Source organism: Salvelinus alpinus, chromosome 9, assembly GCF_045679555.1.
Source record: "Salvelinus alpinus chromosome 9, SLU_Salpinus.1, whole genome shotgun sequence".
Lineage (NCBI taxonomy): Eukaryota > Metazoa > Chordata > Actinopteri > Salmoniformes > Salmonidae > Salvelinus > Salvelinus alpinus.
Window position 1 is genome coordinate 27213943 of NC_092094.1, and position 27978 is coordinate 27241920.

The 27978-nt window shown below is 43.6% G+C and overlaps 1 protein-coding gene across 7 annotated transcripts in view; it reads left to right on the top strand.

The window, feature by feature from the left end:
- LOC139584565 (tripartite motif-containing protein 44-like) overlaps positions 1–27978 on the top strand; it is a 94781-nt gene that overhangs the window by 32991 nt on the left and 33812 nt on the right. For 5 of the 7 annotated variants that reach the window (XM_071416573.1, XM_071416574.1, XM_071416572.1 and 2 more), the window contains exons 4-5: positions 14461–14754; positions 21053–21078. In XM_071416573.1, the coding sequence (XP_071272674.1) occupies positions 14461–14754; positions 21053–21078 (320 nt within the window). Of the gene's footprint in view, positions 1–14460; positions 14792–21052; positions 21079–27978 lie in introns of all 7 variants that reach the window. The other 2 variants (XM_071416577.1, XM_071416576.1) reach the window with 2 other exon arrangements.

The following is a 27978-nucleotide window of genomic DNA, read 5'->3' on the forward strand; positions in this document are numbered from 1 at the left end:
TCGTGAGCTAAAGATGGATTACACAGAGATTACATCGTAAATGAGACAGAGGGGGTATACATGAGAGCCAATTATTCCCATCTATTCACTGTGTTCCTTTCACTGGGAGGGCTTCCATTTGGCTCCCTGTCTAAGAACCTAGAGATTTATGACATCACCACCTAAATCTGTCTTCATCTCCTCCCAGACACACATACATGGCTCTGTTGAGCAGGACTATAGACAAGATATCGTCACAACATCCTTGTTTACTGCTGAGACATAGTACAGAGTCCTGGATTGCTTTCATACAGTGCTAGTGACTGTAGATCTTCCTCTAGGTAGTTTATTGTTTAGTGCAAGTTATTGAACATGCATGTTTGACATGGAGTAGGTTATTTGGCAGGGGTCCTGTTAATAGAGTGATATTAGTAGAGCTTCCTTTAGTGATATTGGTTCCCACAGTAGCCTATGGGATTGGCAGGTGGCTAAGTTGTAGTCCCTCTCGGCAAGCTACCTCAGGTAGACCAATTTAAACAACTGAAATAGACTTTCACTATTCCAGGTCGACCTTGTAAAGGATAGCTGTAATTCCTGCCCAGATAGGTTAGTGTGGGGACACAGTCACTGGAAATCAAACGGTGTGCATGCGTGTCTGGGAGTTAGGTCAGTGCTAACCAGCCAGGTCTAATTTATTTACCATAGACAGTGTTGTACCTGGACCCCCAGCAAACCCTGCAGGCCTAACGCTCTGCTGTGTCGTTACATAACTCTGTCTCCCGCTGAGAGCTGACCTGCAGCCATGCACCATAATCTAGCAGGTTCATTTGAACACCCTTTGAAAAGGTAATACCCTTATGGGCAGCCCCAGCCCCGGCAATTTATCATACTGACATATCAACGCTGCCCCCAGGCCTTCCCGCTGCCCCCAGGCCTTCCCGCTGCCCCCAGGCCTTCCTGGACCTTTTGTCTTCTGTACTCCCACCAGAGAGGTGTGGCGTGTTCAGGAAAATCCACTTCCCTCCTTATTCACAGGCTGACATGTCAGGAACCATTAGATGGATTTGTCGCTGTGTCCTCTCCACGCTCTCGAATGTCACAGCTTCTCATTATACAAGACTGCAAGCTGATACAGTGCAGTCAACCGGTGGCAGAGGGAGGGGGTGTGAGTGATGGGGAAGTTTGAAAATATGTAACTTTACCATGGTAAAGTGAGTCTAGCAAGAGAAGAGGTGTGTGTGTGTACAGTACCATCCCCCTGCGGCGCATGGAGATATGGGCTCAGAGACGTGCAGATTCAAATCCCCATACCTGAGGCAGAGTACACAATTAAGTAGAGGGAATGTAATTCAAGTAAACAACAGTTAGGGGTTCAACTTTTTTATCCACTCACCTCCTTGCATGCACAAACACACACACGCACAAGCACGCACATTTTACTATCCTTGTGGGGACATAAAATTGATTTCCCCTAAACCTAACCCTTACCCTAACCTTAAAATAGCATTTGTCCTTTTGGGGACCTGTGTATTTTCTTGTTTTTTTATCCTTGTGGGGACTTTTGGGGATTTCCGGTACCTACGAGGATAGTAATACACACAGCTCAAGCAATTTTTTCAACTGTCAACACATTCAAATGAATAGAAGCCGTGTACTGGAGATGCGTTGGTTGGGAATTGTGTAGAGGTACGCGTTCGGGCTGTGCGTCCCTCGCGGATGGTGGTGTCAGAGCCACATAGCTATGTCACAAAGGGTTGCTGGACTATTGCTCTCAGCGTCTCTAGACTATGATTTAGGCTTAACTGCCTGCCTGCTTGCCTGCCAACCTTCCTGTGTGCGTGTGTGCTTGCATGTGTGTCTATGTGTCTGTCTCTGAGAGCAGGTAACAGTGTGTTAACCGGGGGGATCTAGGCAGCAGGTAGTCAGCATATTTACCTCTGTCTCATATTTTATTTACTGTTTCCTCTGCTTAATGCAGTCAGTGGCACAATGCCTGCTGGGGTGGTGCTGCTGGCTGCCTCTCGCTCGCTCGCTTCAGACAGGGCCCATATTAGGAGCACCGAACACACACACACACACCTTCCGACTCCATCCCTTTTCCCTGCTTCAGAAAATCTAGAAAAGTACACATTAAAGCTGTCACAGGGAGGCCAGGAACAGACAGAAATGCATGGGAAAAACTAACTATTTCTTTCTTTCTCCTGCTCTTTCCATCTTTCCCTCTCTCTCTGCCTCTCCCTCCCTTTGTCCTTCTTTCTTTCCTTTCACAGCATTTTAATTGCATTACCGTATGTATCATTGCCCAGGAGCTCACTGTACCTGACTTTCCTTCACAACCGTGAAAGGCGCAGGGCATTGAAACTCCTGCCGTTAGAATGCCACAGGCCCTCTCTCTCCCTCCCTTGCTTTCCCCCTGTTTACATTACTTTAGAGTAAAAAAGGGTGAAAGTAAACAGTAGCAGTGCGTGAGTAAAATCACTGGGGAGCCAGAAAAAAAGCCCATCTACAACCTATGTGTTGTGATAATTGCGTTGTTTGCTCTATATCCTGTTAGTTCATATGCCTTGCGACCGTGATATATAGGCCTAACACCAAGACAATAAGAAGACACAGTGGCAGAATAAATTCAACCACACCTCTGTGTCATCACAAAACCGGAGAGTAACCTCTGTCTGGTGAAGTCCACAAAGCATATTGAATGTAACAAACAGTTACATGACCTACAGCATGGCCAAGCAAGTTAATATTTCTGACATTTTCGGACTACTAAACCACTATTGTTAGAACCACGGGACGTTACCGCAAGTCGCAAAGAAAACAGGAGCTGCCTTGACTATGCCAGCCCCATTTCAACTTCAACAAAATTAAATCACCTAAAAGATACCAAAAACGATTTAGTCCAATCAACGTAAGCTAACTATGATGTGGCTGTCCATGGTTCTGATTTCTGTGTGTGTGTGTGTGTGTGTGTGTGTGTGTGTGTGTGTGTGTGTGTGTGTGTGTATTTGTGCAGGTGGAAAAACATGTTGACTCACCCTACTTGTAGAGAAACGACATTGCCATCCTCCGCTCGTTCATGTTGACAAAACGGTCTATGACTCTGTCATACAGTACACGCTGTTATTTTTTGTTGTCCTAGGCTACCTGGCTAAAATTCTTGCTTGAAAGCCTAAATTTCTTTCATGGACAACAATGCGCCAGGCCAGTTAGTAAACATTAGCCTACTACATCTAGCTACATATTTTACCATCCTCTCAGGCCAGGGGCACAATGTAAGAATTTATGGTTGGATCAGAATCAGATTTTTCTTTGCTCTCAATGTGATGTGATTGGAGTGAAGCCAAATCCAAAGTGGCTTCCCTTGACACTTTTTTTGGGGTTCGCCAGGACCATTCACAGTTGAGCTCACTTAGTTTAGCTCAACGCTGATTTGCTATTTATACTTTTTTTTTTTATCAAGGGAGGCCAAGTGCTCGCTGGCTTCCCTTGCATTCAATGCTATGGGTGGCAATAATGTCATATTACTTTTGACCAGACCGCATCAGATAGATGATTTACACATACAGAGAGTGGCAATTTTTTCGCTCGCTTGGATGCTTTCTCCACATTCAGCCTCTTGTGAATTGAAGGAAAATCATGAAACACAGTCAATTGTTTGGGGAAGCCTGGCTTCCCTTGGCATCCATGAATACACGCCACTGAAAGTAAATAAAACATGTTACCTCTCCTCTGTTGAGTTAGTGGGTAATTTGGAGAATTTGATTGCTGGCAGAGAAACGCCGATAACGGAGAGAGCGAGAGTGCAGAATGGGGCTTTGGATCTCCCTGGAAAAGTGTTAATTTGGAGTGGGGCCATTGTTGCCAGAGGGAGGGACTGACAGTTCAAAGTCATTTGCTCCTAATGTTCCATTAATGCTTTTTAGCCCTTTTACAAACATTACACAGACCCTGGGACTGGGGATGAGCACCAGTAGGACCTATATGGGAGGAGATGACCTTCACAGAAAGTTTCATAACAAGTGTACACAGAGATGCGCAGTATGTATTTTAAATATGCATTTCAGTTACTTCTGAGTATTTTACGCTGGGCTGAACTACACTCCAATGTATTTTGTAACAAGATACTTTCAAGAACTCTAATTAGTATTTTCAAAATACCAAATACTTTTCTATACCACTTGTTTTATAGTGGTTCACCATTTTTTGCCCCCCTTTCACTTTGCATTGGTATCAGAAGTCTGATGGCACTATGTTGTGTTATTTTTTCGTTTTTATTTATTTCACCTTTATTTAACCACGTTGGCCAGTTGAGAACAAGTTCTCATTTACAACTGCCACCTGGCCTAGATAAAGCAAAGCAGTGTGACAAAAACAACAGCACAGAGTTACACATGGGATAAACAAACGTACAGTCAATAACACAATAGAAAAATCTATATACAGTGTGTGCAAATGTAGAAGGCAATAAATAGGCCATAGTTGAGAAATAATTACAATTTAGCATTAACACTGGAGTGATAGATGTGCAGATGATGATGTGCAAGTAGAGATACTTGGGTGCAAAAAAAACTAAAAAACAATATGGGGATGAGGTTGTTGGGTGGGCTATTTACAGATGGACTGTGTACAGGTGCAGTGATCAGTAAGCTGTGTGTGCTAAATTGACTTAATGCGTATGGAAAAATGGACAATCGCAAAGCATGCAGAGTATTATTCTTATGAGCTCCGCCCTGAAACAAGGTTTTGCCTAGAAGGGATATAGCTTTTGTAAAAATGTACTTTTCTTGGCAGATTTAGGGGAACTTACGCAGCAGGTTAGGAGAATTAACATAGCAGGTTAGGAGAATTAGGTTCAGCTGTATATCATCTAGACATGACCCTGAAACAAGGCCAATAATAATACCCAGTGTGCTTTGTAGTTTATTTTGGTATGTTCATTTTCACATATACATTAACATTTTGGTCATTTAGCAGACACTCTTATCCAGAGTGACTTACAGTGCAACCAAGGTTGATAAACAACAACATATCACAGTCATGGCAAGTAAAACATTTCTGTAGCCGTTACTGAGAATGTTGTTGCTGCTCGGGCCGGCTACTTCAAAATGTATTCCTATATTTTAAAATACATATATTTAAATTAAATACATTTCAAAATACAAGTATTTTTAATTTTAATGCAATTACTAAATACCCTTAAGATCAATGTATTTTGTTATTTTTGCCCATCCCTGAGTGTACAGGACTTAGATGTTTTCTAATCTTCCGAAGCCGTTAGGGCATATGTATACTAAAGATTTCAAATTTAAGCATGACTATGAGCCAACACTCAGAAATTTTGCTTTGGTCTATTTCTGAGTGTTGGCTCTGTTAGCATTCTCTATCAGTACTAATTGGTAGCACCACGTTCTGAATCTCCAACCCCAAAGGAGCCACTGTCCGTTGTCAATTTCATTGGAGTGTACACTGTATAGACTTCTGCAGTCATGTGCACAGCACTCTCTCTCATTACCAATGTTTAAGAAATTTGCTATATTTAGTCAAACACAGATCACAACTCTTCTCTGTAACATGTTGATACCAAAGAGCCGTTCCGTCTTTAACATTTTGATACCAAACAGTCGTTGTCTGTCTTTGTGTAGCCTCAGAGGCACAGTGGCCCAATGCCCACACACTTGCCAGTGCCCTCTCTATCTCTTTCCCTCCCCCCTCCCCTTGTTGAGCCCTGTACACAAACACACACTCTCTCTCTCTCTTTCTCTCTTTCTTTCTTTCTTTCTTTCTTTCTTTCTTTCTTTCTTTCTTTCTTTCTTTCTTTCTTTCTTTCTTTCTTTCTTTCTTTCTTTCCTTCCCCCGGTGGCTCCAGTTGGAGGCCTCAGTCTGCTCCAGTGTAAGATTAGCCCGCATGGCTGCCTCCCCTCTCACTATCAGGACTACCAGGGAGAGAGGTCCAAATGCAGAGGGCCATGCTCCATAAACAGAGGGCCAGTGCTAGGAGTGCACCCCATCCCCTCTGGTGCAGGAGTTGTAGGGACCCAGCAGCAGAGGGCATGGGGGTTCACTGGAGGCCCTGGAGGATAGTAGAGGTGGTGAGAAAATGTGTCACCGTGTCAGATTGATGACATGTCCACAGCAAATTTGCGATCGGAATTTCACCACACACAGTGTCAAATTTGAAAACTTTCTTAGAAAGTATATTTGACCATCTCAAATAGTTTTAAACTAATAGTTTTCTAAGGGTTGATAAACTAATATGGGTGTTACATATCCCGACTTTAATTACAGGAGAAGTTATATTTTCTACAACCAGATCTCTATTTTTTATGTAAATGGTATGTTATGGAAGGGTCCAGAAACCTTTTTTGTGATTTCACGTTTTTGAGAAACCTTGTTATGTAGCATGGGGTCCCGAAAAAACATGAACAAAGGCTCCCAAAACACCCAAATACATCGTTTTAGAAACAGCAAAGCTCTCAGTATAGTGATGCAGGTCTTTAGATGTTGTACACATGAAATTGTGTCATTCCAAACTTTATCTGCAATGTTATATTCCGTTTTGCGCGACTCAAGCCGATTCCCCTATCCAGCTTCTCCAGTCTCTATGTATGCTTGCTGCTACAGGGAACTACCAAAATAAAGGAAACACCAACATGTCTTAATAGTGCGTTGGGCCACCACAAGCTGCCAGAACAGCTTCAGTACACCATGGCATAGATTTTACAAGTGTGTGGAAGCACCCCGTTATTTCAATATACAAAAGGTGTCTGGACCCTTCTCTAACATGCCAATTACATAAAAAATGTAGATTTGGTTTTAAAAAACACTTCTCCTTTAACACTTCATTAGAGCTGATGCTGTTACACTTTCTCAGTGTTAGGGAATTAGTAACTCGTTTTGGGTTGTTGTTTTAACACTAAGGTGTAAAGACTTATTTCCATATTTATTTCCCATGGTGCCTTTTGAGTGAATTGGAGGTACCAGTACCACCCATGACTGTGTTTGCTAGTGACAGAGACATGATTGTAGCATCTGATGGCTTTCAGTCTTGTAGCCTTCACCAAGTGAGTGCCTAAGTCAATATTTTATCATAAAAATGTAATTATTTATGACTATACATTACTTTGTTTTACAATACCATACTTTCACAGACTCGTTTTACCCTAACACAGTGGTCTGAAACTCCTAGTTTGCAGGCCACATTGGCAAGTCACATTTTTCTGGCTTGCAAAGTGGTATATCATTCTTATTGGAATCCAGCCACAGTTAGTATAGCTAACAATTGGAGAGAAAAAATTGCCCACAACTCAGTTAGAATGGGTGCGAAGGTAGAGAAGATTACTATATGAGACTACCTAAACCATCTAAATGGGAACAACCATCTCAATAACGGGTGAAATAAGTTCAACCACTTACAGATTGGAATAGTTTGGATACACCTACCCATTCAAGAGTTTTTCTTTATTTTTACTATGTTCTACATTGTAGAATAAAAGTGAAGACATCAAAACTATGAAATAACAAAAATGGAATCATGTAGTAACCAAAAATGTGTTAAACAAATCAAAATATATTTTATATTTTAGATTCTTCAAAGTAGCCACCCTTTGCCTTGATGACAGCTTTGCACACTCTTGACATTCTCTCAACCAGCTCCATCTGAAATGGTTTTCCAACAGTCTTGAAGGAGTTCCCACATATGCTGAGCACTTGTTGGCTGCTTTTCCTTCACTCTGCGGTCCAATCATCCCAAACCATCTCAATTGGGTTGAGGCCGGGTGAATGTGGAGACCAGGTCATCTGATGCAGCACTCCATCACTCTCCTTCTTGATCAAATAGTCGTTACACAGCCTTGAGGTGTGTTGGGTCATTGTCCTGTTGAAAAACAAATGATAGTCCCACTAAGGTCAAACCAGATGGGATGGCATATCACTGCAGAATGCTGTGGTAGCCATGCTGGTTAAGTGTGCATTGAATTCTAAATAAATCACAGACTGTGTCACCAGAAAATCACCCCCACATCATCACACCACCTCCTACATGCCTCAGAATGGGAACCACACACGCGGAGATCATCCGTTCACCAACTCTGCATCTCACAAAGACAGCAGTTGGAACCAAAAACCAAAAATCTAATCAAATCAAATGTATTTATATAGCCCTTCGTACATCAGCTGATATCTCAAAGTGCTGTACAGAAACCCAGCCTAAAACCCCAAACAGCAAGCAATGTAGGTGTAGAAGCACGGTGGCTAGGAAAAACTCCCTAGAAAGGCCAAAACCTAGGAAGAAACCTAGAGAGGAACCAGGCTATTAGGGGTGGCCAGTCCTCTTCTGGCTGTGCCGGGTGGAGATTATAACAGAACATGGCCAAGATGTTCAAATGTTCATAAATGACCAGCATGGTCAAATAATAATAATCACAGTAGTTGTCGAGGGTGCAGCACCTCAGGAGTAAATGTCAGTTGGCTTTTCATAGCCGATCATTAAGAGTATCTCTACCGCTCCTGCGGTCTCTAGAGAGTTGAAAACAGCAGGTCTGGGACAGGTAGCACGTCCGGTGAACAGGTCAGGGTTCCATAGCCGCAGGCAGAACAGTTGAAACTGGAGCAGCAGCACGGCCAGGTGGACTGGGGACAGCAAGGAGTCATCATGTCAGGTCGTCCTGAGGCTTGGTCCTAGGGCTCAGGTCCTCCGAGAGAGAGAAAGAAAGAGAGAAAGAGAGAATTAGAGAGAGCATACTTAAATTCACACAGGACACCGGATAAGACAGACGTACTCCAGATATAACAAACTGACCCTAGCCCCCCGACACATAAACTAATGCAGCATAAATACTGGAGGCTGAGACAGGAGGGGTCAGGAGACACTGTGGCCCCATCCGATGATACCCCCGGACAGGGCCAAACAGGAAGGATATAACCCCGCCAACCCAGACAGGAAGATCACGTCAGTGACTCAACCCACTCAAGTGACGCACCCCTCCTGGGGACGGCATGAAAGAGCACCAGTAAGCCAATGACTCAGCCCCTTTAATAGGGTTAGAGGCAGAGAATCCCAGTGGAGAGAGGGGAACCTGCCAGGCAGAGACAGCAAGGGTGGTTCGTTGCTCCAGAGCCTTTCCGTTCACCTTCACACTCCTGGGCCAGACTACACTCAATCATAGGACCTACTGAAGAGATGAGTCTTCAATAAAGACTTAAAGGTTGAGACCGAGTCTGCGTCTCACATGGGTAGGCAAACCATTCCATAAAAATGGAGATCTATAGGAGAAAGCCCTGCCTCCAGCTGTTTGCTTAGAAATTCTAGGGACAATTAGGAGGCCTGCGTCTTGTGACCGTAGAGTACGTGTAGGTATGTACGGCAGGACCAACTCGGAAAGATAGGTAGGAGCAAGCCCATGTAACGCTTTGTAGGTTAACAGTAAAACCTTGAAATCAGCCCTTGTCTTAACAGGAAGCCAGTGTAGGGAGGCTAGCACTGGAGGAATATGATCAAATTTTTTGGTTCTAGTCAGGATTCTAGCAGCCGTATTTAGCACTAACTGAAGTTTATTTAGTGCTTTATCCGGGTAGCCGGAAAGTAGAGCATTGCAGTAGTCTAACCTAGAAGTAACAAAAGCATGGATTAATTTTTCTGCATCATTTTTGGACAGAACATTTCTGATTTTTGCAATGTTACGTGGATGGAAAAAAGCTGTCCTTGAAACAGTCTTGATATGTTCGTCAAAAGAGAGATCAGGGTCCAGAGTAACGCCGAGGTCCTTCACAGTTTTATTTGAGATGACTTTACAACCATCAAGATTAATTGTCAGATTTAACAGAAGATCTCTTTGTTTCTTGGGACCCAGAACAAGCATCTCTGTTTTGTCCGAGTTTAAAAGTAGAAAGTTTTCAGCCATCCACTTCCTTATGTCTGAAACACAGGCTTCTAGCGAGGGCAATTTTGGGGCTTCACCATGTTTCATTGAAATGTACAGCTGTGTGTCATCCGCATAGCAGTGAATGTTAACATTATGTTTTCGAATGACATCCCCAAGAGGTAAAATATATAGTGAAAACCATAGTGGTCCTAAAACGGAACCTTGAGGAACACCGAAATGTACAGTTGATTTGTCAGAGGACAAACCATTCACAGAGACAAACTGATATCTTTCCGACAGATAAGATCTAAACCAGGCCAGAATTTGTCCGTGTAGACCAATTTGGGTTTCCAATCTCTCCAAACGAATGTGGTGATTGATGGTATCAAAGGCAGCACTAGGTCTAGTAGCACGAGGACAGATGCAGAGCCTCGGTCTGACGCCATTAAAAGATAATTTACCACCTTCACAAGTGCAATCTCAGTGCTATGATGGGGTCTAAAACCAGACTGAAGCATTTCGTATACATTGTTTGTCTTCAGGAAGGCAGTGAGTTGCTGCGCAACAGCTTTTTCAATTTTTTTTGAGAGGAATGGAAGATTCGATATAGGCCGATAGTTTTTTATATTTTCTGGGTCAAGGTTTGGCTTTTTCAAGAGAGGCTTTATTACTGCCACTTTTAGTGAGTTTGGTACACATCCGGTGGATAGAGAGCCGTTTATTATGTTCAACATAGGAGGGCCAAGCACATGAAGCAGCTCTTTAAGTAGTTTAGTTGGAATAGGGTCCAGTATGCAGCTTGAAGGTTTAGAGGCCATGATTATTTTCATCATTGTGTCAAGAGATATAGTAGTGAAACACTTAAGTGTCTCTCTTGATCCTAGGTCCTGGCAGAGTTGTGCAGACTCAGGACAGCTGATCTTTGGAGGAATACGCAGATTTTAAGAGGAGTCCGTAATTTGCTTTCTTATGATCATGATCTTTTCCTCAAAGAAGTTCATGAATTTATTACTGCTGAAGTGAAAGCGATCCTCACTTGGGGAATGCTGCTTTTTAGTTAGCTTTGCGACAGTATCAAAAATAAATTTCAGACCAAAGAACAGATTAATTGTCAAATGTCCATTGCTCGTGTTTCTTGGCCCAAGCAAGTCTCTTCTTATTATTGGTGTCTTTTAGTAGTGGTTTCTTTGCAGCAAATCGACCATGAAGGCCTGATTCACGCAGTCTTCCCTGAACAGTTGATGTTGAGATGTGTCTATTACTTGAACTCTGTGAAGCATTTATTTGGGCTGCAATTTCTGAGGCTAGTAACTCTAATGAACGTATCCTCTGCAGCAGAGGTAACTCTTCCTTTCTTGTGGCGGTCCTCATGAGAGCCAGTTTCATCATAGCGCTTGGTGGTTTTTGCGACTGCACTTGAAGAAACTTTCAAAGTTCTTGAAATTTTCTGAATTGACTGACCTTCATATCTTAAAGTAATGATGGACTGCTTATTTGAGCTGTTCTTGCCATGATATGGACTTGGTCTTTTACCAAATAGGGCTATTTTCTGTATACCACCCCTACCTTGTCACAACACAACTGATTGGCTCAAATGTATTACGAAGGAAAGAAATTCCACAAATTAACTTGTAACAATGCACACCTGTTAATTGAAATGCATTCCAGGTGACTACCTCATGAAGCTGGTTGAGAGAATGCCAAGAGTGTGCAAAGCTCTCATCAAGTTAAAGGGTGGCCACTGAAGAATCTCAAATAAAAAATGCAATTAGATTTGTTTAACACTTTTTTGGTTACTACATGATTCCATATGTGTTATTTCATAGTTTGGATGTCTTCACTTTTATTCTACAATGTATAAAATAGTAAAAATGAAGAAAAACCTTGGAATGAGTAGGTGTGTCCAAACTTTTGACTGGTACTGTATACTTAAACGTTTTTGGAAAACGTGGTCGCATTAAAACAACTGAGGGATATTTTACTGTAACTCTGTTACCAAACTTTACATCTGCACAGTTCTTCCAGGAACTGTGTTTTTGTGAAATTTTCTGTGTAAGTTATTCAAGATGGTCCTTGTGTATTTTTTGTTAACCTTTATTTAACTAGGCAAGTCAGTTAAGAACAAATTCTTATTTACAATGACGGCCTACCCTGGATGACGCTGGGCCAGTGCGTCTCCCTATGGGACTCCCAATCACTGCCGGATGTGAACCAGGGACTGTAGTGACACCTCTTGCACTGAGATGCCACTCGGGAACCCATATAGAGTTTTATAGTTTGTTAAACTTTGAAATCAATGGTTTTTGTTTAAAATGTATGCCAAAGTGAAAAATCATGGAATTACCCGCAAATAGGTGTATTGGGACAGAAAAAGTAACTTCTAGAATCAGTACACTGGTTCTGTGCCTACTAATTTGCTGTGATTGGATCGCCTGGAATCAGAATGAATGATGGACATTTTTCAACTCCCCCCATATGAAGGAAGTAAATCAAAAATGTTACATCTCTTTGTTGAGTTATGGAGTAATTTGGAGAATCTGATTGCTTGTGCAGAAATGCCAATAACTGACAAGACTTTGGTCCCCAAAGTCTCCTCAACGCTTCACCATCTACGTTGTCGTGTTGTGTTGGAGGCAGAGGCATCCCAGTGAGGGGCCTGCTAGTGGAGGTGTCATATTCTAATGAGTCATAGCTAAAGAGAACTCGGCGGCCTTGGGAGATGGGAAATGGATTAAAAGGGAGTCCCAGTAGGCAGTTCAATTGCCCTGAAAGCCAAACAGATGGCATGGCAGAGGGGCTCTGAAGACTCTATCTGCAGACTGGAGCCATGGAGGAGAGCCTGGGGAGGAGATGCACCATGCCAGGCTGCAGCCAGGTAGCAACCACATGGCACAGACACAGGGCTGGCTCTAGGCTTTTGGGGGCCCTAAGCGAGATTTGGTTGGGAGACCCCCCCATCTTGCGGCAAAACATTTGTGGCCCCTCTCTTCAAGGTGAATGTTTAGTTTTTTTCTTGCAATTCTACACATTTTGCCTTGGGACGTAGAGAAAATATTGTAATTTTAATGGAAGTATTCTGCAATTCTAGTACACATTTTTCCATGGGGCGGAGAGAAAATGTAGCAGTTGTATAACACATTTCATGCAATTCTACTCATTTTACCATGGGGCAGAGATAAACAACTTGCAGTTTTACAGCTAATTTACTGCAATTCTACACATTTTGCAATGACTTATGCCATGTTAATATGATATCTGAGGGAGAATGACTAACAAAATCAATAGGAGCCTCCTGGAGGTAAGGGCCCCTGGGCACATACTTATTGTCATGAGTCTTGTCCTGGATGCATAACTGAGTGATTTCCCCTGAGATAGGCCACCAATTTTGGTCTTATTTAGGCATTATGGTTAGCAGTGCGGTTAAGGTTTAAAAACATATTTTTGTGACTTTGTGGCTGTACCAGCTAGTGACCGTTCTGCAGAGCTGCCTCTAGAACAAGATTCACTACGAAAAATGCTATCCTGCTCCTATATGCCCGGTCGGTATTCGGCCATGATTACTACAAGTTTAGATAGCTGGCTAGACTAACTACCAATCTAAAAAGTGATAGCTGACATGACTAATTGAGTGACTGTCACTGACTGACATGACAAGAGAAAAACTGCTGATGCACTACCACATTTTGAAATTGCACCTAGTGTATTCTACTATTCTTACTCTCAACAGTAAGTTGAGACCCCTAGCGACCGGGGGCCCTAAGCGACCGCTTATGTCGCTTATGCCTTGAACCGGCCCTGCACAGAGAGAGAGGAAGATCATTAATATGACACTCCGAGAGCGAGAAACAGAGAAAAATAGGAGGTTGAGGCCCCATCCCCTTTTCACTCTCACTCTCTCTCAATTCAAATCAATTCAAAGGGCTTTGTTGGCATGGGAAACATATGTTTACATTGCCAAAGCAAGTGAAATAGATAATTAAAAAAGTGAAATCTCTGTCTTTCTCTCTCTATCCCTCTCCCTCTTCATCTTTCTGTCGCTCTGTGTTCCTTCTTCTCTCTGTCACCTTCTGGCTCTAGTCTTTTACCCCATCATCCTCTGTTATTTTATAATCTCCTCGTCTCTCTTTTACTTCTACATTTATGCACTGGCTCTCTACGTCTCTGTCTCTTTTCCCGGTTTTAGGTCTATATCTCAATCATTTTTATCCTACAAAGGTAGTTCATTCGAGTTCATGTGAAATGACAGTAATGTATCTCCTCACCTTACTGAACTCTCTCTCACTTTCTTCACCTTCTTCTCCATATTTGACCTTCTTCCTCTCTTCCTTCATCTTCCTAACACACTCTCTCCCTCTCACCTTCGTTTCCATCTTAAGGCTGGTTTATAGTCCGTCTAATAACATGTCTATAGACCATTTGAATGCGACAAGTGTTGTTTACAAAAACAACATTAATTTATAATAACGGGCGTGTGTCTGTAGACTGTCAATGAGACTATTGCACCCTCTCATCCTCCTCTTCTTCCTCTAATTTCTTCACATTCTCCTTCCATCTCCAAAAGTATTTGAACTGAAATATTTACCATATCTCTCTCTCTTTCTCCTTCCCTCTGTCTCTTCAGATGTCTACAGAGCAGTTGGAGGCGTATGTCAACAGTCAGTTTGATGACCTCTATCGGCTGGTTCGTCTGGAGGAGAAGAGGACCCTCCACCTGGTTGACCTGAAGGAAGCCTTCCTGACTGCCGCCGCCGCTGAGAATATCGCTGAGATCACCATCCACACCAGGCGGCTCCAGGAGGAGATGGCCTGCATCACACAGCAGCTGGGCCAGCTGGACCAGGCCGGGGCACAGCCTGGGGCCGCAATAGCAGCCCTAGTCCAGGGAGGAGCACCTGGCCCTTGCCCCAGACCAGCGGTGAGGCATCTCTCCCTTATACACCACCATGGTCAAGGTAGATGTTACCACTATAGGCACTGATCTTGGATTTGTTTACCATCCCTTAATATAATAACCTTAATCATTGGGGGGGTAAAGCAGCAAAGACTTTATAACTGACCCATCACACTAGGATATCTGAAAGGCATAGCAGGCAGCTTCATGTTGATTGGTATGAAGTGTACAGGGGTAAAATCAGTTTATACAAGCTTCTTTTTATTGGAAAGCAGCTTGTGTAAAACTATGGTGGGTTCTTAGATGTAAACATGTTTAGCACTGCATAGCCAAGGGCTTAAGTGTAGCTGTGTATGTCCTCTGACTGCACACACGTACGCACCCACACACACACACACAACAGCTGGAAATACTCTACCACCTATTGTACATACCAATCTCTACCAAGGTTAAGTTCTCACATGCCCACACCATTACTCAAATACACAAATATACACAGATATGTATTCTCACTTACTCACACACACACACACACACACACACACGCAACCATTTCAATGTTTTTACTGAGTTACTGTTCATATAAGGAAATAAGTCAATTAAATTCATTAGGGCCTAATCTATGGATTTCACGTGACTGGGCAGGGGCGCAGCCATGGGTGGGCCTGGGAGGGCATAGGCCACTTGGGAGCCAGGCCCACCCACTGAGGAGCCAGGACCTGCCAATCAGAATGAGTTTGTCCCCACAAAAATACTCTATTAAAGACAGAAATACTCCTCATTTTCATAAACTGTCCGGGTGGCTGGTGTCAGACATTCCTGCAGGTTAAGAAGCCGGATGTGGAGGTTGTGGGCTGGCGAGGTTACACGTGGTCTGCAATTGTGAGGCCGGTTGGACATAGGGCCAAATTCTCTAAAACGACGTTGGAGGCGGTTTCTTGTAGAGAAATTAACATTGAATTATATTGCAACAGCTCTGGTGGACGTTCCTGCAGTCCGCATGCCAATTGCATGCTCCCTCAAAATACATCTGTGGCATTGTGTTGTGTTACAAAACGGTACATTTTAGAGTGGCCTTTTATTGTCCCCAGCACAAGGTACACCTGTGTAATGATCATACTGTTAAATCAGATTCTTGATATGCCACACCTGTCAGGTGCATGGATTATCTTGTCAAGTGAGAAATGCTCACTAACAGGGATGTAAACAAATGTGCTCACACAATTTGAAAGAAATAAGCTTTATGTGCGTATTAAACATTTCTGGGATCTTTTATTTCAGCTCACGAAACATGGGACCAGCAATTTACATGTTGCGTTTATATTTTTGTACAGTATATACACTATATATACAAAAGTATGTGGACACCCCTTCAAATGAGTGGATTTGGCTATTTCATCCACCCCTGTTGCTGGCAGGTGTATAAAATCAAGCACACAGTTATGTAATCTCCATAGACAAACATTGGCAGTGGAATGGTCTTACTGAAGAGCTTAGTGACTTTCAACGTGGCACTGTCATAGGATGCCACCTTTATAACAAGTCAGTTTGTAAAATTCCGGCCCTGCTAGACCTGCCCCGGTCAACTGTAAATGCTGTTATTGGGATGTGGAAATGTCTAGGAGAGACAATGGCTCAGCTACCGAGTGCTGAAGCACGTAGATATCATCCTCGGTTGCAACACTCACGACCAAGTTCCAGACTGCCTCTGGAAGCAATGTCAGCACAACAACTATTCGTCGGGAGCTTCATGAAGTGCATTTCCATGGCCGAGCAGCCGCGCACACAAGCCTAAGATCACCATGCGCAATGGCAAGCATCGGCTGGAGTGGTGTAAAGCTCGCCACCATTAGACTCTGGAGTAGTGGAATGTCGTTTTCTGGAGTGATGAATCACGCTTCATCATCTGTCAGTCCGACGTACGAATCTGGGTTTGGCAGATGCCAGGAGAACGCTAACTGCCCGAATGCAGTTTGGTGGAGGAGGAATAATGATTTGGGGCTGTTTTTCATGGTTCGGGCTATGCCCTTTAGTTCCAGTGAAGGGAAATCTTAAGGCTACAGCATACAATGACATAATAGACGATTCTATGCTTCCAACATTGTGGCAACAGTTTGGGGAAGGCCCTTTCCTGTTTCAGGGACATGACAATGTCCCTGTGGACAAGGCGAGGTCCATACAGAAATGGTTTGTCGAGATCGGCGTGGAAGAACTAGACTGGCCTGCACAAAGCCCTGATCTCAACCCCATCGAACATCTTTGGGATGAATTGGAACGCCGACTGCGAGCCAGGCCTAATCGGCCAACATCGGTGCCCGACCTCACTAATGCTCTTGTGGCTGAATGGAACAAGTCCCCGCAGCAATGTTCCAACATCTAGTGGAAAGCCTTCTCGGAAGAGTGGAGGCTGTTATAGCAGCAAACGGGGGACCAACTACATATTAATGCGCATCATACTTTGGGTCATGTAATGTACAGTACCAGTCAAATGTTTGGAATAAGCTAACATTTTGTAAATTATTCAGATTGTTTTTTTCAACTGCAAACCAAAGACATACATACAATATCAGTCAAAAGTTTGGACACACCTACTCATTCAAGGGTTCGTCTTTATTTTTACTATTTTCTACATTGTAGAATAATTGTGAAGACATCAAAACTATGAAATAACACATATGGAATCATGTAGTAACCACAAAAGTGTTAAGCAAATCTAAATATATTTGATGACAGCTTTACACACTCTTGGCATTCTCTCAACCAGCTTCATGGAGGTAGTCACCTGGAACGTATTTCAATTAACAGGTGTGCCTTGTTAAAAGATAATTTGTGGAATTTCTTTCTTTCTTAACGCGTTTGAGCCAATCAGTTGTGTTGTAACAAGGTAGCGGTGGTATACAGAAGATAGCCCGATTTGGTAAAAGACCAAGTCCATATTATGGCAAGAAAAGCTCAAATAAGCAAAGAGAAATGTCAGGAACTGGAACTGTGCATGTATTCTCACTCACATGCACACACACCCCTTCTCCACACACACCTCCTCACTCATACTAGTTAATAAGAGAAGGCTCTGATTACTTACAGGGTTATATTAAAAGATCCTGCTGGCCCATTACTCACCTGCTATAGTTTAACTACTTCAGGCTCCCAGTCAGGCAGTCGGGGAGAGAGGGAAGGTGGGCTGTATTAATGGCTGTGGCCGGCGTGCAGATTGGTTTCCTGGTTTGAGAAATGGGCCAGTGGTAGGCCGAGTTCATTAAGGCCCTAATTGGATGGTGATGGTTGCCTTGTTTGTTCTCTCATGGAAGTCATTGCTGCAGTGAGCAATGCCTGCTGTGACTTGGAGACATCGAGGAGAGAGAGAGAGAGACAGCAAGAGAGAGACTGTCTGAGCTCCTACAGTGGCACTTGGGTGGGTGTGGGTGGGTGTGTGTGTGTGTGCCACCGTGCTTCTACATCTGCATTCTTTCCTCTTTGGGATTTTAGGCTCGGTTTCTGTATAAGCACTTTGTGACATCTGCTGATGTAAAACATTTCATTGTGTGTGTGTGCACGCGTGCACATGATTAGGTACAAATAAAAAAGGGTGTGTGTGCATGCATTTATATCTCTGTGTGTGTGCAAGAGATACGAAATGGAGAATGAGATAGAAAGAAGCCCTTAACACCAACTTGTACACACAATCTAATCATTCTCCAGCGAGTTTCAGTTGTGTGTGTGTGTGTGTGTGTGTGTGTGTGTGTGTGTGTGTGCGCTCGCTAAGCAGTTAGTCTAACTAGAGGCAAGACTGATAAAGAATGGGCCATTTGTTATGTATTACAGAAATGCATGGGCTCCTGTTTTGCAGTGTAATCTACAGATCTGTCATTAAATCAATAAAGAGCGGTGCGGGCAGTAGGTAAGCAGCTGTACAGACGTACGCCGCTGTGTTTACCCTCCAATCACCACACACCATGATTACTGAGCACTTATCTGTCACCCCGGAGGAAACCATCTCTCAGGCTGTCTCACAGAACACACACACACACGCACACACATCACCTCACGTAGCATACACAAATAGTCAGAGAACAAACACACTTTCACACACATATCAGAGTAAATCCGGACGAGCACACACACTCATTTACCTATGCTTACGTTGTACTGTACAGACTGCCAGGAAAGTACCAAAATGTATTTGCTCTATGTGTGTACAGTGCACATAATCGTGTTGACACAGCCACCGATTAGACTTTCTGAAATACACATTTTTGTCACACTCACACGTATTCCAAGAGTGACACAGACAGGAAGGAATGCCTCCACCCATACAGATAGACAGTCATGCACACTGACTTTTTCACATGCCCCAGTGCATCAATACACAAAGAAACACATTCCATTGAATTGTGTGAGGTGTTTGCGCTCCCGCATGAGTCTGTGTTATTGTGCGTACTAGAATGTGTGTGGCTGTTTGTGTAAGCAAGTTACAGTAGTGTCCACATTTCTGTGTGAGCAAGTGTGTGTGTGTGTATGAGTTTGGCAGAGGAGTGTATAGTCAGCTGGTCCAATCAGCCATTAGTCAATCATTAAATGCCAGGTGTGCGGACTGTGTTGCCCCAGGCCTGAACTGGACCTAACCTGGTCCTGAATCAGACCTAACCTGGTCCTGACCTGGTCCATAACCAAATCTAACCTGGTTCTGACCTGGTTCACAGTGAGGGGCAGAGGGGCTGATCTTAGACAACCAATAGTCTAGAAAGTAAAGCTCATAGTGACTGAACAATTACTGCCATCACTGTAGACCACTCATTCTACAGTATGTTTTCACCTAAATCGGACCTGGGTTACAATTAAGTGATAATGCCAGAGAAGCCGGTGTTTGGAGGATATATTGGTACAGCTTTTGTTAGGCCCGAGACACTGTTCTAATCCCTTGCTTTCTAGCTAGCCAACTACGGCTAATTTACAGTCACGTCAAACAGTGCAGCCAGAATAACAGCAAAGTAGCTGCATTTGCATTTGTTTAAGCTGTTTTCTAGTGACATTTATTTGGATACATCCATAACAATGAGCTAATGATGCGCGATTTCGCCTGGTGTAGAAAATGTGCTATCTCATCAGGACACTGTTGTTCAGAGGAGCTAGCCAACAACACAGCGAACACAATCACTTCAAACTGAAGCTGGAAAGACAGCAAACTAGCTACACTTCGTTTCATATGACCTGTTTTCTATTGATAGTTCTTTGTATATATCCATAAAAATGATGCTGATTCATGATTTCGACTGGCTGAGAAAAGCTGCTTGCCTGTCTGTCTCATCCCGACTCATTACTATGGGACAGCTAGAGATCGAATTTGAATATTGAAACACTGTTGCAAATGTTGGAGAGACAAACAGCAAGGTTTATACAAATCTCCACTGTTGAAAACGAAATGTTAGTATAAAAGAAATGTGAGATAACGTCTAGATGCTATTTATAGTGGAGATGAAGTTTATACGTTGCCTGGCTGGGCTGATGAGACAGTGAATTATCCAGTCAGATGGAACAGAGTAAATTGGCATTTTAACGTCATAGATTTAGCCGGTGGTAACTTGTCGAATAGACACTGACTGGAATGCGTTTTTAACAAATTAGCATTCAGGATTAATAGGATTAATGTTTAATAGTAAACTAAATACCACCCGGCCTCACAATATGTTCTTATTTTTACATTCACCTTTTGAATTCATTTGAATTCTGCACCTATTCCAATGAGATGTGGGAAGAAAGTGGGAAGTGGGAACTAAGTGGGAAGAAATATGGCAGTATTCTGTTGTCTTGTTTTAATGAAAAGCAGAGCGATGGCGTTAGCGGCTCAGGGCCCTTTGAGGGAAGATACAGTACAGTGCTGTATAGTTAGTCTCTGTGGTCCTCCACTAGCTGGTGTCTGGGCTGGTGGCTGCTAATTAAAGTGTGAACAGTGTCTACTGTCAGAGTAGAGCTCCACCACTGTATTAATTTACTCTCCTCTCATGTGACACAATGATATGTGAAAGCCACTGTCTCACACTCACAGTCACTCAGTAACACGGTCACACGCTTACTAAGTCACACTGTAAAGCTGTCATTAAGGCACTGTCTCAAAGCCAGCATCACACAGACACTCATACTCAGACACTTTCTTAAACCCTTTTTTCTCCTTGGGTAGTATACGTCATCTACAGGTAGTGATATAGTAAGTATATACATATTCCTACAGTGTGAATGTATTAAAGAACTGCTAAGTTGTGTAGCTACAGCACCTCTGTGTTATTGGCCCCTGTATTAAAACTGCTGTCTCCCTTGTCTTTTTCAGCAGCGCAACATTGAGGCCAGGCCAAGGTAAGTCTGATTAATAACATTCTCAGCATCTAGCAGAGCAGGGAGAAAAAAATACATTTTCAAATCCCCACACTCAGGTGGTTTTACAGTGGGTTTACAGGGATCAGTATACCACACACATCCATGCTCAGACTCACATGTACAGTAAACGTGCATGCTCTCTCTATCTCTTTCACGCACGTACACGCACACGCACGCACACACACACACACTTCTCTCTCCAGCCCTTGAAGGTGACCGGAAACATGACCGAATACAAACAGTGTAGCTATTCCCTCCGCAAGGCAATCAAACAAGCTAAGCGTCAGTATAGAGACAAAGTAGAGTCGCAATTCAACAGCTCAGACACAAGAGGTATGTGGCAGGGTCTACAGTCAATCACGGATTACAAAAAGAAAACCAGCCCCGTCGCGGACCAGGATGTCTTACTCCCAGACAGACTAAACAACTTATTTGCTCGCTTTGAGGACAATACAGTGCCACTGACACGGCCCGCTACCAAAACCTGCGGACTCTCCTTCACTGCAGCCAATGTGAGTAAAACATTTAAACGTGTTAACCCTCGCAAGGCTGCAGGCCCAGACAGCATCCCCAGCCGCGTCCTCAGAGCATGCGCAGACCATCTGGCTGGTGTGTTTACGGACATATTCAATCAATCCTTATCCCAGCTATTCCCACATGCTTCAAGAGGGCCACCATTGTTCCTGTTCCCAAGAAAGCTAAGGTAACTGAGCTAAACGACTACCGCCCCGTAGCACTCACTTCCGTCATCATGAAGTGCTTTGAGAGACTAGTCAAGGACCATATCACCTCCACCCTACCTGACACCCTAGACCCACTCCAATTTGCTTACCGCCCCAATAGGTCCACAGACAACGCAATTGCAACCACACTGCACACTGCCCTAACCCATCTGGACAAGAGGAATACCTATGTGAGAATGCTGGTCTTCGACTACAGCTCAGCATTTAACACCATAGTACCCTCCAAACTCGTCATCAAGTTCGAGACCCTGGGTCTCGACCCCGCCCTGTGCAACTGGGTACTGGACTTCCTAACAGGCCACCCCCAGGTGGTGAGGGTAGGTAACAACATCTCCACCCCTCTGATCCTCAACACTGAGGCCCCCCAAGGGTGCGTTCTGAGCCCTCTCCTGTACTCCCTGTTCACCCACGACTGCGTGACCATGCACGCCTCCAACTCAATCATAAAGTTTGCAGACGACACTACAGTGGTAGGCTTGATTACCAACAACGATGAGACGGCCTACAGGGAGGAGGTGAGGGCCCTCGGAGTGTGGTGTCAGGAAAATAACCTCACATTCAACGTCAACAAAACAAAGGAGATGATCGTAGACTTCAGGAAACAGCAGCGGGAGCACCCCCCTATCCACATCGATGGGACAGTAGTGGAGAGGGTAGTAAGTTTTATGTTCCTCGGCGTACACATCACGGACAAACTGAATTGGTCCACCCACACAGACAGCGTGGTGAAGAAGGCGCAGCAGCGCCTCTTCAACCTCAGGAGGCAGAAGAAATTCGGCTTGTCACCAAAAGCACTCACAAACTTTTACAGATGCACAATCGAGAGCATCCTGTCAGGCTGTATCACAGCCTGGTACGGCAACTGCTCCGCCCACAACCGTAAGGCTCTCCAGAGGGTAGTGAGGTCTGCACAACGCATCACCAGGGGCAAACTACCTGCCCTCCAGGACACCTACACCAACCGATGTCACAGGAAGGCCATAAAGATCATCAAGGACAACAACCACCCGAGCCACTGCCTGTTCACCCCGCTATCATCCAGAAGGCGAGGTCAGTACAGGTGTATCAAAGCAGCGACCGAGAGACTGAAAGACAGCTTCTATCTCAAGGCCATCAGACTGTTAAACAGCCACCACTAACATTGAGTGGCTGCTGCCAACATACTGACTCAACTCCAGCCACTTTAATAATGGAAAAATTGATGTAAAAAATGTATCACTAGCCTCTTTAAACAATGCCACTTTTATATGTTTACATACCCTACATTACTCATCTCATATGTATATACTGTACTCTATACCATCTACTGCATCTTGCCTATGCCGTTCTGTACCATCACTCATTCATATATCTTTATGTACATATTCTTCATCCCTTTACACTTGTGTGTATAAGGTAGTTGTTGTGAAATTGTTAGGCTATTACTGCATTGTCGGAACTAGAAGCACAAGCTTTTCGCTACACTCGCATTAACATCTGCTAACCATGTGTATGTGACAAATAACATTTGATTTGAACATTGTATCTCCTCTTCTCCTCCCCTGTAGTCCTGTATAGACCTTTTCACACTGCATTGTTCTTAGCCCTGGGATAGATTAGCCTGTGTTCAAACAAGCATTTTTTATCCCGGGGCTAAGCTTAAGCATACTTGTATTCCAAAGACCTGGGCTAACGGACAAACACAACATGCAACCAACATTCTCTCTCGACACGCAACCAATGTTATAAACAATACATTAATTAACACATTAGTTCCTCTAGCTTCGAGCATAGCATTTGATTTCTAACAGTGATGGTTTGTATAAACCGTACAAACCTTGATGTTTGGCTGTCTCCCCAATTTTTATTTTTATAAAAAAATATATATATTTCACCTTTATTTAACCAGGTAGGCAAGTTGAGAACAAGTTCTCATTTACAATTGCGACCTGGCCAAGATAAAGCAAAGTAGTTCGACACATACAACAACACAGAGTTACACATGGAGTAAAACAAACATACAGTCAATAATACAGTAGTGAAAATAAGTCTATGTACAATGTGAGCAAATGAGGTGAGATAAGGGAGGTAAAGGCAAAAAAAGGCCATGGTGGCGAAGTAAATACAATATAGCAAGTAAAACACTGAAATGGTAGATTTGCAGTGGAAGAATGTGCAAAGTAGAAATAATGGGGTGCAAAGGAGCAAAATAAATAACTAAATACAGTAGGGGAAGAGGTAGTTATTTGGGCTAAATTATAGATGGGCTATGTACAGGTGCAGTAATCTGTGAGCTGCTCTGACAGCTGGTGCTTGAAGTTAGTGAGGGAGATATGAGTCTCCAGCTTCAGTGATTTTGCAGTTCGTTCCAGTCATTGGCAGCAGAGAACTGGAAGGAAAGGTGGCCAAATGAGGAATTGGCTTTGGGGGTGACCAGTGAGATATACCTGCTGGAGCGCGTGCTACAGGTGGGTGCTGCTATGGTGACCAGTGAGCTGAGATAAGGCAGGGATTTACCTAGCAGAGACTTGTAGATGACCTGGAGCCAGTGGGTTTGGCGACGAGTATGAAGCGAGGGCCAGCCAACGAGAGCATACAGGTTGCAGTGGTGGTTAGTATATGGGGCTTTGGTGACAAAACGGATGGCACTGTGATAGACTGCATCCAATTTGTTGAGTAGAGTGTTGAAGGCTATTTTGTAGATGACGTCGCCGAAGTTGAGGATCAGTAGGATGGTCAGTTTTACGAGGGTATGTTTGGCAGCATGAGTGAAGGATGCTTTGTTGCAAAATAGGAAGCCGATTCTAGATTTAATTTTGGATTGGATATGCTTATTGGGAGTCTGGAAGGAGAGTTTACAGTCTAGCCAGACACCTAGGTATTTGTAGTTGTCCACATATTCTAAAACAGAACCGTCCAGATTGGTGATGCTGGACGGGCGGGCAGGTGCGGGCAGCGATTGATTGAAGAGCATGCATTTAGTTTTACTTGCATTTAAGAGCAGTTGGAGCTCGTCTGGAGGTTAGTTAACACAGTGTCCAAAGAAGGGCCAGAATTATACAGAATGGTGTCGTCTGCGTAGAGGTGGATCAGAGAATCACCAGCAGCAAGAGCGAAAACATTGATGTATACAGAGAAGAGAGTCGGCCCGAGAATTGAACCCTGTGGCACCCCCATAGAGACTGCCAGAGGTCCGGACAACAGGCCCTCCGATTTGACACACTGAACTCTATCAGAGAAGTAGTTGGTGAAAAAGGCGAGGCAGTCATTTGAGAAACCAAGAATGTTGAGTCTGCCGATAAGAATGTGGTGATTGACAGAGTCGAAAGCCTTGGCTAGGTTGATGAATACGGCTGCACAGTAATGTCTCTTATTGATTGCGATTATGATATCGTTTAGGACCTTTAGCGTGGCTGAGGTGCACCCATGACCAGCTCTGAAACCAGATTTTATAGCGGAGAAGGTACGGTGGAATTCGAAATGGTCAGTAATCTGTTTGTTAACTTGGCTTTCGAAGACCTTAGAAAGGCAGGGTAGGATAGATATAGGTCTGTAGCAGTTTGGGTCTAGAGTGTCTCCCCTTTGAAGAGGGGGATGATTGCAGCTGCTTTCCATTCTTTGGGAATCTCAGACGATACGAAAGAGAGGTTGAACAGGATAGTAATAGGGGTTGCAACAATTACGGCAGATAATTTTAGAAAGAAAGGGTCCATATTGTCTAGCCCGGCTGATTTGTAGGGGTCTAGATTTTGCAGCTCTTTCAGAACATCAGCTATTTGGATTTGGGTGAAGGAGAAATGTGTGCGGTTTGGGCGAGTTGCTGTGGGGGGTGCAGGGCAGTTGACCGGGGTAGTGGTAGCCAGGTGGAAAGCATGGCCCACTGTGGAAAAATACTTATTGAAATTCTCATTTATAGTGGATTTATCGGTGGTGACAATGTTTCCTAGCCTCAGTGCAGTGGGCAACTGGGAGGCGGTGCTCTTTTTCTCCATGGACTTCACAGTGTCCCAGAACGTTTTTGAGTTTGTGCTACAGGATGCAAATTTCTGTTTGAAAAAGCTAGCCATAGCTTTCCTAACTGCCTGTGTATATTGGTTTCTAACTTCCCTGAAAGTTGCATATCACGGGGGCTATTCAATGCTAATGCAGTACGCCAGAGGATGCTTTTGTGCTGATCAAGGGCAGTCAGGTCTGGAGTGAACCAAGGGCTATATCTGTTCCTGGTTCTATATTTTTTGAATGGGGCATGCTTATTTAAAATGGTGAGGAAGGCACTTTTAAAGAATAACCAGGCATCCTTTTCTGACGGGATGAGGTCAATATCCTTCCAGGATACCCTGGCCAGGTCGAGTAGAAAGGCCTGCTCGCTGAAGTGTTTTAGGGAGCGTTTGACAGTGATGAGGGGTGGTCGTTTGACCGCAGACCCATTACGGATGCAGGCAATGAGGCAGTGATCGCTGAGGTCTTTAGTTGAAAACAGCAGAGGTGTATTTGGAGGGCAAGTTGGTTAGGATGATATCTATGAGGGTGCCTGTGTTTACGGATTTGGGGTTGTACCTGATAGGTTCGTTAATAATTTGTGTGAGATTGAGGGCATCAAGCTTAGATTGTAGGATGGCCAGGTTGTTAAGCATGTCCCAGTTTAGGTCACCTAGCAGCACGAGCTTTGAAGATAGATGAGGGGCCAATCAATTCACATATGGTGTCCAGGGCACAGCTGGGGGCAGAGGGTGGTCTATAGCAAGGAGCAACGGTGAGAGACTTGTTTCTCGAAGGTGGATTTTAAAAGCCTCGGAAACAATGTTTCACTTTTGAAATTGGATCTCGCCCGTGTACAGAGAATACTGTCAACTAAATAACTTTTCTGATCTAGGTGAAAGCATGCAAAACTATTATTATCATGGATATATCCAATTAAATGTTATTACAAATGCTATGAAAACAGATGAAAATGGAGTGTTTGCTGCCCTTCCAGCTGTAGAGTTTGAAGCTTTAGTTGGCTACATGAGAAGACGTTAGCCAGGCGGAATAGCAGCCATTTTTGGCATACTGATTAAAGTATTTAGGTTTTTTGTCCTCAGATGGAAGGATGAAATAGTATGAATTTGGCTATCAAAATAACATGCATAATAATTATAAGCATCACAAGTATATGTAAATTAAGTGACAATGCAGCTTTTGTGATTGGACTGTGAGCATTCTAGGTGTTGTTCTAGACCCCATTTTACACTGGCTATTTTTGCACCATGTTTCTTGGGCTAACCCCGAAAATTCGGTGCTAACCCTGCTCCAGGGCATGGCCAGCCAGCCCTGGGCTAAGTTTGGCGCTAGCCCACTTTAGAATGTGCAAAATATAAACTATTGGAACCTAGAAAGTTGGCTGTCAGAAGTATCACAATGTAAACATACTTTTAATCCGTCTGTCTGCGTATTTCAAGACATGGTGTCACGGCCGTCAAAAGGGGGAGACCAACGTGCAGCGTAGTGAGCGTACATTTTCTTTTTATTAGAAATGACGCCGACAAAACAATAAACAATACAAAAACAAACTGTGAAGCTTAAGGCTATGTGCCACAAACAAAGTCAACTTCCCACAAAGACAGGTGGGAGAAAGGGCTGCCTAAGTATGATTCCCAATCAGAGACAACGATAGACAGCTGTCCCTGATTGAGAACCATACCCGGCCAAAACATAGAAATACAAATAATAGAACATAGAATACCCACCCCAAATCACACCCTGACCAAACCAAATAGAGACATAAAAAGGAGCTCTAAGGTCAGGGCGTAACACATGGCGTATGGGGGAGTAGTGAGATATCCAATGGGCTGGACTATTCTTTTCTCATCACTCATCTTGATAAAACGTATACTAAAAACGTGGAAATAATTTAATCCGACCATTAATTGACACATTGAAAAAATCTGTGGCTAACAATAACACAGGCAAAAAGGATGGGGGTGTGAGTATGCGGGTCTGGGCAGATAAGATGTAGTCACGGTTTGTGTGCGTCTGTAAGTTGTTGTTTGTATGTATACGTTTGTATATGGAGTATAAAAAAAAAATGTAGCCCGGGAACACTTGCTTAGGCCCAGGCTAAAATCTTCCTTAGCCCAGGGCTAAGGTGCATTATGAATGCGCCTTATGTGTGTCACAT